This window comes from Melitaea cinxia, chromosome 8 (genome assembly GCF_905220565.1).
Source record: "Melitaea cinxia chromosome 8, ilMelCinx1.1, whole genome shotgun sequence".
Classification (NCBI taxonomy): domain Eukaryota; kingdom Metazoa; phylum Arthropoda; class Insecta; order Lepidoptera; family Nymphalidae; genus Melitaea; species Melitaea cinxia.
Genome location: NC_059401.1, coordinates 6,023,807 through 6,043,760, shown reverse-complemented (window position 1 = coordinate 6,043,760; position 19,954 = coordinate 6,023,807). Strand labels below are relative to the sequence as shown.

The window sequence follows — 19,954 nt, the reverse complement described above, 5'->3', positions numbered from 1 at the left end:
ATGTAGGTTTGATTTAAACTTTTCATTACGAAATAATTCAAAGTAAATTTCTCAGAAGAATCGAACGTCGTCGTCAGCAATACAGCGCCACATAAAGCAGGGACAGACCTACAAAACCACAGTCGTGATTAATAGTAAGCGTTTTACTCACATGGTGTCTAGGTACAACTGACACCTGTGTTTACATTACCTACCAATGGCAGTCACAACACAATTGGCAGTCATCGAAAACTTGTTTATACCAAAACCTAAATACATTAATCCATATTACGTCAGACTAAAGTCAGTGTCTGAGCTATAAATGGTGCAGGGTCTTATAAAACCACACATAGAAGTAATTGTGAATAAGAAAATTTGACTAAGCACGGGTTCTTTATTTAGTATATGTATAGATTTAAACAAGGTGTATTTCTTTAATATGATGTCTATTTATAGATCTGATAAAAAATCTTACAATATTGTTAAGTTATTTGACATCTATAGCATTGATATTTTAATAAGTCGAAAACACGTTTTGTATAAACTATTGTATAAGCTACACTAGCTTCATAAAGTTAAACTCTGTATCGCATTCAGCCTGGAAAATCCCACTGCTGACTGTAGAGTATAGGACTATCTCCATGTAGGAGAAGGATTGGAGCTTAATCCACAATACTGCTCCACCTCAGGTTGGGCGATAAACTCTATATCAACAAGGCAATATTACTTCAAAATTTTTATGTTAGTAAACCTTGTAATATTAAAAAGGTTTAAAGGCTATAAAATATTATGACGATTTGCCTTATTTCAGTAGTAAAAATGAATATGGTCTATGGGAGTGTAAAGTATAACTTTTCATCTCTCTGGAAATGAAGGAGCAAAAAGGCTAAACAATAAAATACGTTGTCTTTCATAACATTATATATTTTGTACTTCACAACAGTATTATTGAGTATTGTTAATATAGGTAGTGCTTAACTACACTATGCTATTTATATTTTAAAAATATATTTATGCAACTCGACTTCTTTGCATTTATGTATGATTTCATATGTTACAATGCGAAATTTAAAATAATCTAAGTATTAAATTTAGCTGAATATTAATTAACATTATGAGAAGATACAATAATTCGTTATAAAGTATAGAACTAGTACATTTTGTATTTAATACAGTAAACTTCATAGAACAACTATAATAATAGAATTATTGATAAATAAATGGCCATAACTTTAGTATTGTTTCGTCTTATTTTTATTTTTTTATTTTTTCAAAGCCTCTGTGAAATATAGTTTTAAATTACATATTTTTATAATATAACAAAAGTATTAATTATATAATTTGTATATCGCATTTATAACGCATAAAAAATTTTTTTCAGCTGCCTGATCAAATAACCTTTATCATTAACAATATAAGTAATATTTAATTAATAAAGCTGTGAGTTCACTTTGAAAAATTAATGAAATCTTTTTGAAATCAATTTTAAATACTGAATTACAAAACGACAAAATAAAATCAAAGACAACTTATCACTACATTCTTAAGATAATTATAATTAATTATAGATTTAATTTTTTCTTTAACATAATTATAACAATTAGTAAATAAAATTATGTTACTATCTACGTCGACATTATGTATTTATGGCACAAAAAAACACTAAAATTAATCTTAATATATTAACCAAGAAAACTGTTATTATAAAAATACTCACTTATATGTTAGGATATAGTAAGTTCTAACATTAACATTCTATATAAATAATATATCTTGAACATTGAAAATTTATACTCTATACACTGCAAACTGTAAAATTAGAATTCGAATCTGATTGAGAAACAAAATAATGAATTGAGTTCAACTATTGTTACATACCAAGGCACCAGATGAAAAAAAAGGGTCCGAGTCTGAAATTGATATGTTATAAACTAACACATCATAAATAAGATAGTATTTAAATAGGGTTATTATGAAGGCAAATGCATAATTCTAGACTGTGTTTTAGTGTATTACTTTTCGTCAATTATAGATAAGGCGACCTTTGTAACAAATAAGAAAAAAACTTTTAAAAATAAATTTTATAATAATTATATTCAGTGGAGTAATATAGTTAGTACTGAGACTATAGATAGTAGTTTATTTTCACACATTTTTGCTTTTTGTTTTGCCTACGTAAATTTTGAAACAATACAAAATGCAACTGAATTGCAAGGGCTACTGCCCAACTTACTGGATATGTTTTAAAATATAATGGAGCACCTGTGGCGTGACATTACATAGTTTGTGACATAACGAATTGACGCAAAACTTATTTTAGACAGATATCGAGCGATAGGCATTTTTGTTTAAAGGTTTGTATAAACAAAGAGATATTTAATTCGTTTTATAAGTTTTTGCACATCTATAAGTATATAAACCAGTATAGATTCTAAATGACATTAGTTCTGACCAAAACACTGAATAATGGTAATTTCTAGAAGCACCTTAATCTCTTCAAAAATAGCTCTTATGATAATTTATTTAAAGCGTATTATACAAAGGCACGTCGCTTTCAATCACATAACTTAGCACCATTTCGTGCGCTATAAAAACGATTGCTTATTATGACGTATTGAGAAAATATTTACAAAAGACTAGTATTGTAAATAAACTTCGTATTAATTATATTGTGTACAATATTAGCGGTGACACACTCAAGGCTTCAAGCGGTTATTTATATGCTTACATTATATTCGGTAGTTCAACATGGCGTTCAAAGTGCAATATACATAATTAATTGGCAATCTAATAAGAAAATATTTTTATCTATTTTTTCATTATTGCTCATTTTTTTCCTACGTGTTATTTATTATACCTTAATTCAGATCTTATTTCGTATATGTATTGCAATAATAGCTTTAGCTGCAAACATTTCATACATTTGATTTTAGATGTAACACTCAACATACTTTTACATTAATAGTTAATCATTAAGCACCGCATTATATTAAAATAACTTATACAATAAACGTTTAATTGCTTTTAAATTTTAAAATATATTAATAACATCAAAAAATATTGCTTATTTAAATTACTGTTTTATTGTAAGCCTGATCTTTAGTTTTTGAATTTAAGAAAAATAATTCTTTTGTCTATTTCCACTGACTTCAGTACATTTAAACCTTATATGCTATTTATAAATAAGTACATAATTTTTGAGATAAAGATATAAATAAATAATGACATTGTGATGAATATTCATTTTCATTGAGTACTTCATAAATTGATTTGCGAATATAAAAAATATAATACCAGGGTTAGATTAAGCTCTAGTCCACACAAGAATAATAAAGGAAATACAAAATTCAATTCTATTCAAATAACAATAAGTTCGTGATTTCAAACACGCTCAACTTGGAGATAAGCGTTCTATAAAAGAAGAAAATTAATTCATTACGTAAATTATTAAATCGTCAGTGGAAATAACCGCCTAACCAGAAGCCGTTTCCAGAAGTTCAAAACCTCGGTCACTGTAGAGTGCACCACCCACGCAATAGTCAAAGGTTTACAACCCCATTCTCCGTACAATACTCACCTACTGTGTCATCGCCGTTAACTTGCTGGTCTCTTATCACTATAGTTGGGTTATTCGAACACGAGGAATTGGTCGAAACCGTTCTTGAGGTTTTGCACTTCTGACATTCTACTACAACTATAGAATTCGTGTCCATATCCGTTTCAGTACTACTTGTTCGTCGTAGACGATTTGAATTGGTTTGGAGACGATGTTCAACTATTGCTCGCCATAGACGAAGTTCAATGCCAATCCTGAAATTATAATTGAATGAAAGAATATTAATTTGACTGAGCTTTCATAGTTTTTTTTATTTTTTTTGTAATTTCGTCATTCAATTATTTCGTCAAACAATTATTTTAAAAATAATAATTAAACTAAAAAAAAAAATAATGATTCCTCAATTTAGCATCGCAATTTTTTTTAAAGATAATTTTAATAAAAATTAGGCTTCCAACGAAAGAGTTTCTTAAATGAAAAAGTGGATTAACAAGAATATACCATAACCAATCATATATGTACATTGAGTCAAATCTTAAAAATAGTATTTCAACTGAAAACTGATTTTAAGATCGAAAAAATAGAACTTAATTTGGTCAAGATCGTAATTCGTAATTGTACAAATTATCGCTTTTTAATATAAAAACTTGAACAACATTGGTCGTTGTGTCGGATACTTACGGTAAGTCCAGCCTAGCGATGTCTTCTCTCTGCGCGTGTTGTAACATATCAGTGAGGCGAAACTGTTGCAACGCAAGCGCTTGAACGGCAGAGTCCGGTACGTTGCGACTCGAAGCCCAATCACGCAACTCTTTCAGATGCTCTTGGTTTTCCTCTTCTAGGTCCGTGGTAGGGGTTTTGGTTCTATTTGTATAATAAATTTAAAATTAGACTTGATGTACGATTTTTGCTCAGTAATATCCAGAAAATATTCTAGTTAAGTTACAAACTGTTAACCTTAAAACATTCTTGTTCAAAATTTAACGGTTAGTAAAGAAAGCTTTTTCCGAATATACCAACAGAGCTTTAGGCGTTCATTATTCTAATGTATTTTATAATGTTATTTTCATTATAACAACATATATTTATTATTAAAGAATTTTATACTTTTCACTTGGTTAGATGTTGGTACTGTCCTGTAGGGAATCATGGTAAAATAAAGAATTCGATTTGGTCGATAATTATTTTCTAAATTAGCCAGTATGTCAGTATCACTTGTTATAAAAAAAATAAAAAAAACTGGCTTTAATATCTATATATTTAAAAAGTGACATCACTAAAAAACTGAAACTGATGGCCAATTCATATTAGTAAAATAATATTTCTTACTTTGGTTTTTTATCAACGATTTCTCTTAAGATTTGAGCTTGTGATTTCTGCTCTTCTAACATTATCCGGAGAAGAGTTTGGTACTGTTGGTAACTGTCAATGAGTTCCTGTTGAAGTCTGAAAAATAAATAAAATTGTATTTTACACAAATTCGCAAATTCAAAACAAGAATAACGGTGGGTCAGGTTCAACTTTTCTACGTCATAGACATTTTCAAACAATAAGCACTTAAGGTAATTTAGAACGAGGTAAGTTGTTACCAATCTTTAAAACAAAAAAAGTCTGGGATAATGAATTGGTCTTTTTTAATAGTAGTTAACTAAGGCACAGCAGGAAATATTTTGCTCAAAACATGGAGCAGCCCGACTGGGGTAGTACCTCGATTTTACAGAAGATCACAGATAAATAATACTGATTTTAAGCAGTGTTGCCTTCTTGTTTAATTTAATTTACTCTTTATTGTACACAAAAAAATGTTTACAATTTACAAAATGATTCACAAAAAGAAATGTACAACAGGCGGTCTTATCGCTAAACAGCGATCTCTTCCAGACAACCAGCTTGGAGGAGATAATGTGAAAAGCTTGGAGGAGATAGTGTGAATAATGGAAAGGGTGTACAGAATTGAAATTAAGAGAACATCATCATTATCATTACAGCCTATACAGTCCACTGCTGGACATAGGACTCCACAAGTTTACGTCAAAAATAACGCGAACTCATGTGTTTTGCCCATAGTCACTACGCTGGGCAGGCGGGTTGGTGACCGCAGTACTGGCTTTGTCGCACCAAAGACGCTGCTGCCCGTCTTCGGGCTGTGTATTTCAAAGCCAGCAGTTAGATGGTTATCCCGCCATCGGTCGGCTTCTTAAGTTCCAAGGTGGTAGTGGAACTGTGTTATCCCTTAGTCGCCTCTTACGACACCCACGGGAAGAGAGGGGGTGGCTAAATTATTTAGTGCCGTAGCCACACAGCACAAGAGAACATGAAGAAAACCAAATATACACACATACATGCATATATATACATACATACACATGTTGTGAGTAAGTTGGTCAGAGTTCTCGGGGAGGGGGGTCGGCACACGATTGCGATGCTTCTGGTGTCGCAGGCGTCTATAAGCTACGGTAATCGTTAACCACTAGATGAGCCGCACGCCAGTCTGCTATGAGTGTGTCGCATGCGGCGAGTGTCTCGCATGCGGTGGTCGCGGTGACCAGACACACTAACACCTGTGTCTATCACCATCGGCCACTTCGTCAGAAGGGCGGTGGAGGCAAACCGTAGGCAAATTCTCGAGCACAGCCTCAAAATGGCGATCCATAATAGGGATGCGAATGTTATTGAGGATGTGCTCGCAAAACTGGTGCTGTTTTAGAAAAATGAGAGTGGCCGTCGACAATAAATAATAATAAATAAATAAATATCTACACAATACACACACGGTCGTCTGTCCCTAAAGTAAGTAACTTAATGCTTGTGTTATAGGTAACAGCCGACTGGTGTAGTGACATTTTTTTTTTGATAAACATACTTATAAATAATACATATATAAATATATAAATAGATATATACATTACACCCAGACTCGGGGTGGGAATCGAACCCACAACTCGCGGAGCAGAAAGCAGGGTCACTGCAAACTGCACCAATGGGCTAGTCAAAATCAGTACAGCAAATGAACAATGTAGAGTCACACAATGTAAAGTATAACGAATATTATATATGTGTGTGTGTAATTTGATATAAATATCCTATGTCATTATTTTCCTATGTTTATTTTTGTTTTCTTTTATTTCTTTGTTTCTTCATTAATTATGTTTGTATCATCATTACAGCCTATACAGTCCACTGCTGGACATAGGCCTCCACAAGTTTACGCCAAAAATAACGTGAACTCATGTGTTTTGCCCATAGTCACCACGCTGGGCAGGCGGGTTGGTGACCGCAGTACTGGCTTTGTCGCACCGAAGACGCTGCTGCTCGTCTTCGGCCTGTGTATTTCAAAGCCAGCAGTTGGATGGTTATCCCGCCATCGGTCGGCTTCTTAAGTTCCAAGGTGGTAGCGGAACTGTGTTATCCCTTAGTCGCTTCTTACGACACCTACGGGAAGAGAGGGGGTGGCTAAATTCTTTAGTGCCGTAGCCACACAGCACATACATGTTTGTATAATGCTGTTTGATTGTATGGACTGTCTGAAATAAAAATTATTATTATTATTATTATTATAACACACGCCACTCGCGACACTGGCAGCAGGCAGCAGCGCACTCACTTGTGGCAGTCGGCGCGCAGCTGCAGCGCCAGCGGCAGCGGCTCGCGCGCGGACGCGGCGGACGACAGCGCCGACGGCGACGCGTCCGCCGCGCCGCGCCGCTCCGCCTCCTGCCCCGCCAGGTTGGCGCCCAGCTCTGCGGGCGTTCCATTCATTTACATTATTGTTTTACATCGACGAGTAATAAAATGTAAGTTGATTAAAAATAAGTCAAGTAAATGCACGTTATCAAAGATTACTCAAAAAGTAGTCATTCTTCGATCTCGATCAAATTTAAATGAAACTACAAGACAAGCGTCAGCTTTCGACTAAAACAAGAGTCATCAAAATCGATACGTAGGTCTACGTAGGTCGACAAAAAAATATTCAAACAAATGCTTTCATTTATTGACTATTGAATATTTGGTAAAAATTATTATCCCATTAAATAGAATTTTAATTAACAATTCACTTTTATAAAGGCCCGCTAGCTAGCTCTATTCTTTAGTTAAATATTGACTATACTAGTCCCCAGTCTGTTTTAGTGTCTGTTTTCCGTAAACTAAACACCTTTATGATAATTGTGTTTGCAGGCAAACGAAAAAAAAAACGACTTCAATTACATCGACAAGTAATACAATGTAACTTGACGAAAGATAAGTCAAGTAAATGCGCGTTACCAAAGATTACTCCAAAAGTTGTAATCAGATCTCGATGAAATTTAAATGTGACTACATGATAAATATCGGCTTTCGATTAAATTAAAAATTATAAAAATCAGTACACCCAGTAAAAAGTTATGCGGATTTTTGAGTTTCCCTCGATTTCTCAGGGATCCCATCATCAGATCCTGGTTTCCGTATCATGGTACCACATCAGAGATATCTCCTTTCCAACAAAAAAAAATATCAAAGTCGATTCATAAACAACGAAGTTATCCCCGTATATACATAATATATACCGCTTCAGCCTGTAATATCCCACTACTGGCATAGGCCTCTTTCCCCATGTAGGAGAAGGCTTAATCCACCACGGTGCTCCAATGCGGGTAGGCGAGTTTTTATCCTAACCTTAGAATTATATTTTTACCAATTTCAACTTTTCGAATTTTGAATGAAATAGCATTAAAAGATTATGCAAAATTATTTATATATTATAAGTTCGGTGTCATTTCATTGTAGTAGTTTAGTTACAACAAGAATAAAAATTCAATAATCAGACGTGGAAACAAAACCTAATTATCGAGGTCGAGAGACGAAACAATCTAATAAAATATTACATAAAAATCCACTCACCAGGTGACAAGACTGTTATTGCAGCTTGAACTGCATTTCGCACTAAATTATCTAACGCGAACATCCAATGGGGCTTTATGCTATGCATTCTCAGCACCACATTTACTGCTTCTTGAAACATGTATATAGCTGAATGCAATTCATTTATTGCATTCGCGTCAAAATCTAATTCCTCTTTCAAAGCAATTATTGCGCGCTCTATGACACTCCTATTTTGATCCATTATGTAATCTTTGAGCGCACAACGAAGCGTCTCTAAATGATTCTGAAAAGATAAGTAAATGATTCCCTTTTCAGTTTCGCATAAATACATATGACTAAGGTTTTATTTTGGATGGAAAGCGTCAGGGATGACGAATTAGAGACATCTGTTGCATTGTATTTATAACAGTTTTGTTCGCAGGTGGTCATGATCACTTGAATGTAGTAATCACTCCAGTGATACCGTAGACCGACAATAATGATAATAAAATAAAAACATAACAGAAATATATTACAGAACGTATAATAGATATTTAAAAGAAGTAATTTATACTAATATTATAAAGCTGAAAAGTTTATTTGTTTGTTTAAACGTTCGAATTAGAAAAATTCTTGTTGTGTTAGATAGCCCATTTACTATAAATGGCTATATATAACGGGAAGGCTATAGGGTATTCTTTTTTCAAATTAACTCGTGTGAAACGGCTGAGTACAGCTAGTGGTTTATATTTAAAGAAAATAAACGTAAATTCCGGCCAAATGTGATTTAGATTTGCAAAATTTTTATATCGAACTACACAATCCAATCCAACGTCGTACAAATTCACAAATATAATATTAACTGTGTTTTTATTATAAGCTTATATCTGCGGCAGCCATAGTAACTTATAAAACTATACTCTGTAAGAGCCGTGTCTGTTATTTTGTATATTATCTTTTAGTTTTGAAAATAAAATTCTATGCCGGACTAGTAGCTAAATTTTAAAAGAAAAATTTCCTTTTGGGAACAATCTTTAGTAAGGCCTCGAATAAATGATAGATTTTATTTTTTTCTTACCAACGTTAAAACAGTATTGCCGAAGTCCTGTTGAATACTCAGCATCCACTTAGAGCAAATCTTTTCGCTGTCTTGCTCTAACACTCGTGACAGAGTGAGACGGCGTTGCGAGTCCTTCTTCAGTAAGTAGAAACCGTCTTGTTCTATATCGATAGATGATCGAGGCACGTTTGTCATGTCGACCTATTGACACAGTATAAATGTTCGTATTAGAGCTTACAATTATTTATTACAATTATATATTATTTATTATATATTAGAGCATTAGCACTTTTAAGAACTAGATAAAAAAAGCACGATTTCACTCGTTTTAATCACTGCGTTCAGTTTTAGCATCTATAACATATATATATGTGAAAAGGTGTTCTATCTACCAGAAAAATAAGTTTACAAGTAATTTTTTTTCTTCAATTTAGCAAGCAATCGAATGGACTTCTTTATTATAATGGTATAAATATAAATTTAGTTTAAAAATATATTATCGTAAAAGAGAGTTCAAATAATGAATGAATAAAAAGAATAATGTTTAGAGAGATTATACAACTACGTTATTCTAAATAAAATTTGTAACTTGACATTTATTTTGATTTATATTTCGTTACAATATTTCCTCAATAACTCAAAGATATATATATGTTCTGTTTTAGTTGTTACGATCTTTCTACTAGAAGACTGCACAAGACTGATGCACTTGTGTCTATGCACACCTTGATCTTAAAGTTATTTCTGAATGAGTAGTAATTAAAAAATGAAATAAATCATATATAGTAATAGATAAGTTTGTTACCTCAGGTGAAAGCAAGCCTCCGGAAGAGCTTCTTCTATTCAAAATTGTATCATTGTTATCCATTTCATCGGTTAATGGAGTATTCGGCATAGTACTAAAATGTGAAATACAAAAAATAACATACAAAAAATGACATATTAGACACATATACATATATTTACATATATACAAACATGTAGTAATTTCAAATATTTTTTGTTAGTATTTAGAGTTTAAATTTATCAAAGCGATAATAAAATATTAAGTAATGCTATCAAATGAATTTAGAATTTTTTAGTTTATTTTTATACAAAATGTAAACAATGTAATGTGAAAATAATTAATTATTCAAAATGAGGTAATAAGAGATTATTTGCAGTTTTATATTATCCTCGTAAGTCCTGTGTTTTATTAACACCAGTAGTCATATCTGCCGGCTGTACTATACCAAGTACAAACTAACAATAATGCTTCAGACCGAGACAAAATTATGTCGATTTTAGGCAATTTTTGAAGTGAGGGTTCGTTGTGTGTATTTTTTACGGTATGTTTGTGATGTATAGCACCTTCTTAAAAAGGAAATAAATAAAAATATATTGTACTTGTGGGAGTACATTAGGTTTTAACACAGTATAATAAAATAATATAAAAAAGTTAAAAGGTTTTATTTCGTATCAAAATTAAATATTATTTTTGTTCTAAAAATCACTTAGTAGTATATATTTTATTTTATTACAACATAAACAATATTTTTCTTCTAGAAACATTTATAAGATACTCCCTCAAAGACAATATTAGCATAATTTACTTTTATAAACCAGAGGACAACAGTATCACTATTCTAATTATCGAAATAGGATAGAGGACAAAACAATCTTCCTTACGTGCTAGTTTAATTGACATCTTATTTCAAAATCACAGTCAAGTAAGTATACGAGATCAATATTTTTATAAACTAAAGTCGGCAAGATGTGGTTTTTATTGCTTATTATTAATTCTCTTGTTGATGAAAGGCCCTGTAACAATTTCTTGTTGAAGATGTTCCGATAAGTGGATATTGCCATATAAGAGTCGCATTTTTGATGGTACAGGCACTATATGTCGGTATGTCGTGCCCTTGAGCTTGTACTTCTACCACGGCCACGTCCAACTCGTTGGTCACGAGCACTTTGAATACGACGAGTAGATCCACCTCCACTTAGAGCGATTTCTATTTCTCCACCTTCAGATTCCGAGGAGGTTTAGGTTAGGTCAGGGAGGTCAGGTCAGACACATCTTCATCATCCGAGTCTTCGAACTCCGAATTATTAAGAAGTTCTGCTATTTGTATTTCGTCGAAAGCTACAAATACGAAAAAAAAAACAGTAGTTATTTAGACCGAATGTACCACCTCAAGTACAAATTATAAACAGTTATTTATGTAACAAACGCCTAACGTACCATGTCAAGTACAAATTATTTTGACTGATCAGGAACCACTCTAAATATATAGTTTTCTTACAAATATAGCTTGTTTTACAATATTCATAATTTAAAAGTACTATTTCATTTCAAAAACAATAAAAAAAACAAATGATTTAATTGATATAAACACATAATCTTACCTCGTGTTAGCCGACGAGCCGACGGCGTGGTCATCTTGCAAAAAAGTGACACTAACACTGACAGTTGACGTAACCTGTCTAACATGACGGAATTGACTACAGAGTGAAGAATTATAATAGCAGTAGCAGTATTGGCGATGTCAAAAAACTACCCGGTAAATAAGCAATCCCTCGTTTGTACTTGGGTAAGTACATTAGGCAGTTACTCCATCTATGTAGTACAAATCTCAGGTCTGAACTGTTATCGTTAATTTGTACTTGTACAAGTACGTGGGGACTTACGAGGTTATGTAATTGGTACTGAAGTGTATTTTGTTTACAATTTGTATATATTCTTGCGTAATATAGAGTAAGTGATTGAAAATTAGTACATAAGCTTTATGATAAAAAAATGTGATATATTTTAAATGGTAGCTGTGAATTTGCGTAGCCGATTGTAATAAGATAAAATATCTATAAATACGGTCTGGTCGCTACACATAGCATAACATTATAAATTTAAAGAATAATTTAAGCAAATGTGCATTAAGACAAAACATTTTCAATGTGATATATAATATTTTTAAATCTGTGTACATCTTACCTTGTGTTTCAATTATAAATGTTTTATTATTAATTATCATTAATTTGATATATTGTTCTACTGAAATTACTAATTTTCGAACCTACATAATTCAACTTAACTCTCAATAATGTTATTTGAAATTTATACAATGTGATTCCAAAAAGTCTAAGTATATAACTTTATTATTATCTTTCCAAAACAAAATTTAATAATAAAAAATATACATAAATATTAGATAACTACGTTTTTCTTTATAAAAATATTGCTGTTACTAATAATAAGTATATATATATCGGACAATAATTCTTTTTTTAAAAGAATTAAGTGTCATTTCTTTTTAACATATTCATATTACTCTCGCTAAGTGATCATTTGATCATCGATATAAGATTTACTTTATTTATTGATTCAATTTACCTGCTATTCGAATAATCCGGCGGATATATCAGTATCGGCGAAAGCATCGACGAGGCCGTCCTAGTGATTGTTGGATTAGACCGGACCGTTTTAACCCTTGCACGGAAACAAATATATGCTTAGGCACACACCAAACCCTGTTTAGAGTTGTGATGTATGTAAAAGCGTTATTTTTATTTGGTCTATTTTAACCAAAACATATTTTTGTGAGTGTTTGATCTGGAATACTGTTATGGAAAGTGTCTTGTTCTATAAAGTTAATTCAAATTATTTTCTTTTAATAATATACCAAAAAACATATATATTAGTTTGTTGTGTAGAGAGAAAAGAGATATTATCATCTTTATTAACTCTCTGTGTAAAGTGTAAACACATAGAAAATGATTTCAAGACTCATAATTTAGAGAACAGACAATTCGAAAATGGTTAAAACGTTGAAGACATAACATCGTACACACATATCGATGCATAAGACGATGTCGCAGGTGATAAATGGGCCTCGGAATATTAGTAATAATGATACGATTTCTTTATACAAATGGCCTTCAGTGAGAACTACGAAAACATATAGTCCCTTTGACCTCATATATGCATGATCCTATCACCACAAAACAAGATTAAAACTATTCATAATTCAGTAACAAGATCTAAACACAAGTAACAGCTAACAGCTATTTAAATCATGCCAATAAAAAAGTGATTATTTTAAATCAAAAACGTGATTTTTTTAAATATAAGAACAAAATCCATGCCTTTTAATTTATATCTAGAAGTGGAAGCGAAATTAACTAAATATGATTTATTATAATCTGTGCAACTTACTCAATTTCTGGGGAACTGGGGAGGTTGCCGGGTAGACTTGTTTCAGAAATCTTTTTCTGCGAGACCAGAGGTCGGATTTTGTCTGCGGGCACTGATATACTTCGGCTGTAGTCGATACTATTCCCTAGACGGCTGCTCGATTTTTTTTTCCTGTTCACAAAAAGATGATTCCCAATATCATTAAACATAATATAAATAAATGAAATAAGCTTCACAATTAAATAACTACGAAACCGCAACACCTGCACCGCAGTACCAAAATCTCTCAATCTCTCAAAGAGATAAGCACACCCATTATGTAAGTCTCAATAACAAATATAATTATACTAGCTGACCCCGCAAACGTTGTTTTGCCATATGTTTTATTAACCTTCTCAATCCCCCCCTTATAACTTAGGGGTATGAAAAATAGATGTTGTTCGATTCTCAGACCTACACGATATGCATACAAAATTTCATGAGAATCGGTCAAGCCGCTTCGGGGGAGTTTAGCTACAAACACTGCGACACGAGAATTTTATATATTAGATAATTCTATACGTATTGAATTTTTTAAGTTTAATTTTTGGTTTTGTAAAAACTATCTAATTTATACGAGTACCGCTAAAGACAAGCTGAAATAAGTTAAGAATAAAAGTCTTTAAAAATATTTACTAACTCGCATAAGAACGGATCTTCAAGTAATTCGGCGGCTGTAGCCCGTTTTTCTGGTTCGGGTATGAAGCAGCGTAGTATGAAATTCTTTGCTTTCAGCGATAATTCACTTGGTATTTCAGGATGCATTTTGTAGTATCCCACCTTGAAAAAAAATATTAAAAAAGGTTATTTTAAGAGAACATGATGAAGTTACAAATATATATTATTTTCAACTTTAACTAGAGAGAGAATATTGAATAAAATTTTGATAAAAACAGTACACTGAAACAAAAAAATAATAATAAAATGGTTATAAAATTATAATCACAAAGTTTTGAAATAGCTTATATTCTAAATATTAGACAAGGGTTTTTTACTTAAACTATAGTTCTTGTTTGTATTTTATAGAAACTTTGGTTTTATAACTTTTGGAATTGGGTATACTGAAATCTTTGATCTTGAAAAATTAGATTTTGCTGTAAAGCCACAAGCAACAGTTTAGCGACACTACACAGAAGACTAAGAAAGGGAAGAAATATTTTAACGGAAAAAGCCGAAATGATAATTATATAGCCTGACACACTAAAAAAAAATAACTAGAACTTGAATAAACTTTATTTACGAATAATAATAAAAAAAATTTGCTAAAATTATATACACACGGTAAAGCAAAACAGTGCATGACAACGTTTTTCACTTTTATAAATTAAATAAATAATTAAATATGAATAGACTCCTATTATAATATTTTTTTTTTTTTGTGATATAATGAAACATAATATAACTCCTTAACAATGACACTCCAGTTGCGCATATTTCTGTTAACTTGAGAATATATTTTACCCTACATATTATTAATTTCTTGTCTCGACTATGAATTGTTTACATATTATATTGCGATGTACCCAACATAAATTATATACTCATATTTTTGTTTAATTCTAGTGTTTGTAGTTTCTCATGTAAGTGAATTGTACTCTTGTATTGAGAAATAATTGATGTTTAATCTTAAGTTGCGTACGAGTACTGCACTTAGAACGTTATGAACTGTTGCCATTGTTTACTTCTTTTTTTTTTTTTTTACCTATTTTTCATGTACATGTTTTTTTTTTATATATACTTTAGTCAACTTATGGGCGAGAGTGAATATTTTTTCTTCCGTTTTAGTATTTACTTTTTTTTTTGTTGTTTTTGTTTTTGTGCTACATTATTATTATTTTTTTATATCAGCATATTATTTTATTGTATTTGTATACTTTTTTCTTTATTCTTGTTTATTTTATATTTTTATTCAATTTATTTTTTTGTATTTATTCGTTTTACTTTATTTTTATTGTATATATATGTGTGTATGTATTTTATGGTAAAATATGATAGAGGATGATTATTTTACATGTTCTTCTGATGAACTCGAAAGTACTGGACACAGCAGCTATACTTCACTTTCAGACTCGGTAACAATTGCGGATAAATTATCGCAAATCTGCAGCAATGACCATAATTTCCTTTCTCTGGTCCACATCAACGCGCAAAGTATACTTGCTCACTACTCTGACCTCCTCGCATCTTTTAGCACTGCCATAGTCGATTGCATCCTTATATCCGAAACCTGGCTTAAGCCTTCCATTCCATCCACTAGTTGTTCTCTCCCCGGGTATCGGTTATTTCGTAATGATCGCACGGAACGAGGTGGCGGTGGCGTTGGTATTTATCTTCGCGGTGGCATCCCTGCCACTACTGTTTGTTGCTCTTCCTCAAATTCGTTAGGCGCTCTGGAATACCTTTTCTTGGAAGTTGTAATTAGGCGTCAAAAGATTCTTATTGGTGTTGCTTACAGTCCAAATGACAAATTAAATTATTTTGCAACCCTGGAAGATATTCTTGTAAACTTGATGCCTAATTATGAACACGTTATCTGCATGGGTGATCTTAACACCTGCCTGTTAAAGAATGACACTAGAGCGCAAAATTTATATACGCTAACCTCTTCCGTCGGTCTGTGCGTTTTGCCGATGTCTGATCCTACTCACTACTTTCCTAACTCCAGACCATCTCTTATCGACTTAGCCTTTGTCTCCAGTCCTAACCTTGTTCTTTCTCATGGGCAAATGACGTCCCCCTTTTCTTACCACGACCTAATCTATCTAACGTACAAAGTACGCCCTCCTAAAATTAGAGGTAAAATTTTCCTTCAGCGCAATTTTAAACAAATGGATTTGGAACGATTAAGAGAAGATGTGAAGAAAATCGACTGGTCTTCGGTGTTTGCTGCAGGTGACATTAATTATATGGTTCAATCATTGACTACTGAACTGATCAAGTTGTATGACACACATGCACCTGTAAGACCTGTAAGGATGAAACAGGCTCCAGCTCCCTGGCTAACTCCTGCAATAAAAAAGACCATGTCTAAGCGAGACAGAGCTAAGTCTATTAATAAAAAATTTCCGACGCCAGAAAACTTAAGCAAATACAAAACTTTGCGGAACCTCTGCAACAGACTGTGTAGGGATACTAAACGTCGCTATATTCACAACACACTTCTGAATCTTAGCCAAACGCAAGTTTGGGGATTCCTGCGGTCACTAGGGGTGGGCAAATCCACTGAAGATTCCCAGAGCACAATGGATCTAGACTTGTTAAATTCACACTTCGTTACTCCACCTATAACATTAGACTCCAGCGTCAAGAACACTACTTTGTCTCTCTTGGGTGATGTTGTTCTCCCCGACGTGGCTCTGTTTTCCTTCAAACCAGTTTCGGCGGAAGAAGTAAAGAAGTATGTCCGTTCCATTTCCACGAAGGCCATAGGTAGTGACAATCTCTCTTTGGAGATGGTTCTTCCGGTGTTGGACGACATTGCATCTGTGATCACTCACATTATCAATTTCTCACTGTCATGCAGTGTCTTCCCAACATTGTGGAAGAAAGCAATTGTCATTCCACTTCCTAAGACCGCTAACCCCTCCGGCCCCGCTCAATATCGTCCAATTTCCATCCTCCCAATATTATCCAAAGTCCTTGAGTCTATAGTACACAATCAACTTTATTCTTTCCTTAATTCCAACTCTCTCTTATGTCCTTACCAGTCTGGCTTCCGTCCGTCCCACAGCACTGTTGGAGCGCTGCTGAATGTCACGGAGGATATTCGTTGGGCTATGGATAACACCAAGCTCACTGCAATGGTCTTGTTGGACTTCAGTAGTGCCTTCAACTCTGTTGACTATGACATACTTCTTGGCTCACTCCGTGCAGTTAACTTTTCACCTGCTGTCCTTGACTGGTTTCATTCTTATCTTTCTGGACGCCAGCAGAGAGTAACGTCCGATGATAACTCCTCTGACTGGTTGGATCTCACCGCTGGTGTCCCACAAGGCGGCGTACTGTCTCCCTTATTATTCTCTGTATTTATTAATAATATATCTCGTGCTATTTCTTCTCCCTACCACCTGTATGCGGATGATGTGCAAATATATCGTCATTTTGAGCTGACCGAGCTGCATGAGTCTATTAAAACTCTAAACGAAGACCTTTCAGCTATTGACCTGTGGGCTAAATCGTTCGGTCTTCTTATTAATCCAGCTAAATCACAAGCAATAATTGTCGGTAGCAGTCGCTTAAGAAACCGAATCGATTGGAGTGCTATTCCTCCCATTTTGTACCGTGGCACACCTATCTCTTACTGTGAAAAAGTTAGGAACTTGGGCTTGGTTATAGACAAAAACTTATCTTGGATAGCTCATGTCAGCGAGGTCAGCAGAAAAATGCACCATACCTTTCACTCTCTGAAGCGTCTCCAATTCTTTTTACCATTTAAAACCAAAATTTTGCTTGCGCAATCCCTTCTTTTACCCATTCTCGACTATGCAGATGTGTGCTATTTAGATGTGACACAGGAGCTACTTGGTAAATTGGAGCGTTTACAAAATCTTGCCATACGCTTTATTTTTGGTTTACGCAAATATGATCGTATCTCCCACTTTCGTACTAAACTTAAGTGGCTCCCTATCCACCTTCGCCGTGATATGCACATCCTTTCTTTCCTTTATAACATACTCCATGATCAAAAATCTCCTCCTTACCTTCGTTCCCGTTTCAAATTGCTTCCTACCCCCACCCGCTCTAGACGTTCTTGCATAACAACAATGCTTGAAGTTCCTAGGCATAACACCAACTTCCGATTAAATTCATTTTCCGTATACGCCGCTAAACTTTGGAATAATCTCCCAAAATTCATCCAAGAAAGCTCATCGCTGTCCACTTTTAAAAACAATCTTAAGAACTATCTGCTTTCCAAAATCACTACAGATGTATGAGATGTATATATGTATTATATTTATGTTTTATGTATATATGTATGTAGATGTATGTATGTATATATGTATGTATGTATGTATGTATGTATGTATGTATGCATGTATGTATGTATGTATGTATGTATGTATGAATTTAGATGTATCTGTGTATGTTTATATATGTTTATGTATGTGTGGTGTATGCATTTTATATGTTTTATTATTATTATTATTACTCTATTCCTGCACTACTTTGCCCCGCGTTTCACATTATAACTCACTGCCATGGGTTGACTGGAAGAGATCTCTTTTAGAGATAAGTTCGCCCTTGCCAACTTCCTTTATTATTATGACTATTGTAAAATTTACTTAGTGCAATAAAGAATATATATAAATGAAAAGGAATTGGAATAAATATAATTAAAAATATAAATTCTATATTAATAATGTTATATCGATTTGAGTGTGGCCTTCTGATTGATTCGAATTAAACAACAATCATAAATAATCTTATAAATTATTGTTAGGTCCGTATATTTTATGTATAAAAATTAATGAAAACACTTTCAATGTTTTTAAACGTGTGTTATAATTATAATGTTACCCTGTAAATTTTTTTATAATTTATTCAGGTTCTAATATTTTGTCAGACTAATAATTACAGCGCTCTCACCTTAAACAGAGCTGCTTGAGGGGACCCCAACTCCATAAAAGGTGGATTACCCGTCGCCATTTCTACCACCGTGCATCCCAAAGACCAAATATCAGCCTAAACAAAATAGCATATATATAGAAATGATCGATTAAACAACAATAGCTAGATCAAAGAATAGATTTGTAAACGGCGAACTGTATTTTATGAATGATAAATCTTCTCCAAATTTAGATACCAATGTCATCTTTCTTTTGTTTTGTAGTTATTAAAATACTTAAAAAAAAACATCGACCTTTTATAAAATGTTGCCATACACCACATGACAATATTTTCTGTAATTTAAACTAAAAATAATTAAAAATAAATACCTTAAAAGAAACAAAGATATTAATATATAGGATAGTAATCCCCATTTATAAATCTATTTTGTAGTGATTCAGTATATAAACATATTACTATTGTACTGTAGCCTAGAATTGTTCTACTGCCGAGTGAAAGCGTCTTGTGTAGGAAGATTTAAAATCAGCAGCTTTATCCATAATTTAAAAGCTAGTCAGTTAAATTAAATTCTAATATACTACTACGATTCTAATATATACTACGAGGCCTACTCGTTTATGTATTAAAGTCCATACAAGTTAAGTATGTTCTAGAGATTTTTATTACTAAAGTTTACTTGATACATCAATTTTGACAGCAAATTGTAATTCAATATAAATAACTAGGGCGAGATAGAGATATA

General features: G+C 32.9%; 1 protein-coding gene across 1 annotated transcript in view; it reads right to left on the bottom strand.

The window, feature by feature from the left end:
* Positions 1 to 885: 885 nt before the first annotated feature.
* LOC123655479 (mitogen-activated protein kinase kinase kinase 15) overlaps positions 886 to 19,954 on the bottom strand; it is a 37,186-nt gene continuing 18,117 nt past the window's right edge. The window contains exons 15-25 of the mRNA XM_045591262.1: positions 19,231 to 19,326; positions 14,285 to 14,424; positions 13,627 to 13,776; positions 12,805 to 12,900; positions 10,240 to 10,333; positions 9,453 to 9,635; positions 8,414 to 8,678; positions 7,140 to 7,275; positions 4,865 to 4,981; positions 4,217 to 4,399; positions 886 to 3,789 (exon numbers count right to left, since the gene is read on the bottom strand). Coding sequence (XP_045447218.1) covers positions 3,519 to 3,789; positions 4,217 to 4,399; positions 4,865 to 4,981; positions 7,140 to 7,275; positions 8,414 to 8,678; positions 9,453 to 9,635; positions 10,240 to 10,333; positions 12,805 to 12,900; positions 13,627 to 13,776; positions 14,285 to 14,424; positions 19,231 to 19,326 — 1,731 coding nt within the window. The 3' untranslated portion in view covers positions 886 to 3,518. The remainder of the gene's footprint in view (positions 3,790 to 4,216; positions 4,400 to 4,864; positions 4,982 to 7,139; positions 7,276 to 8,413; positions 8,679 to 9,452; positions 9,636 to 10,239; positions 10,334 to 12,804; positions 12,901 to 13,626; positions 13,777 to 14,284; positions 14,425 to 19,230; positions 19,327 to 19,954) is intronic.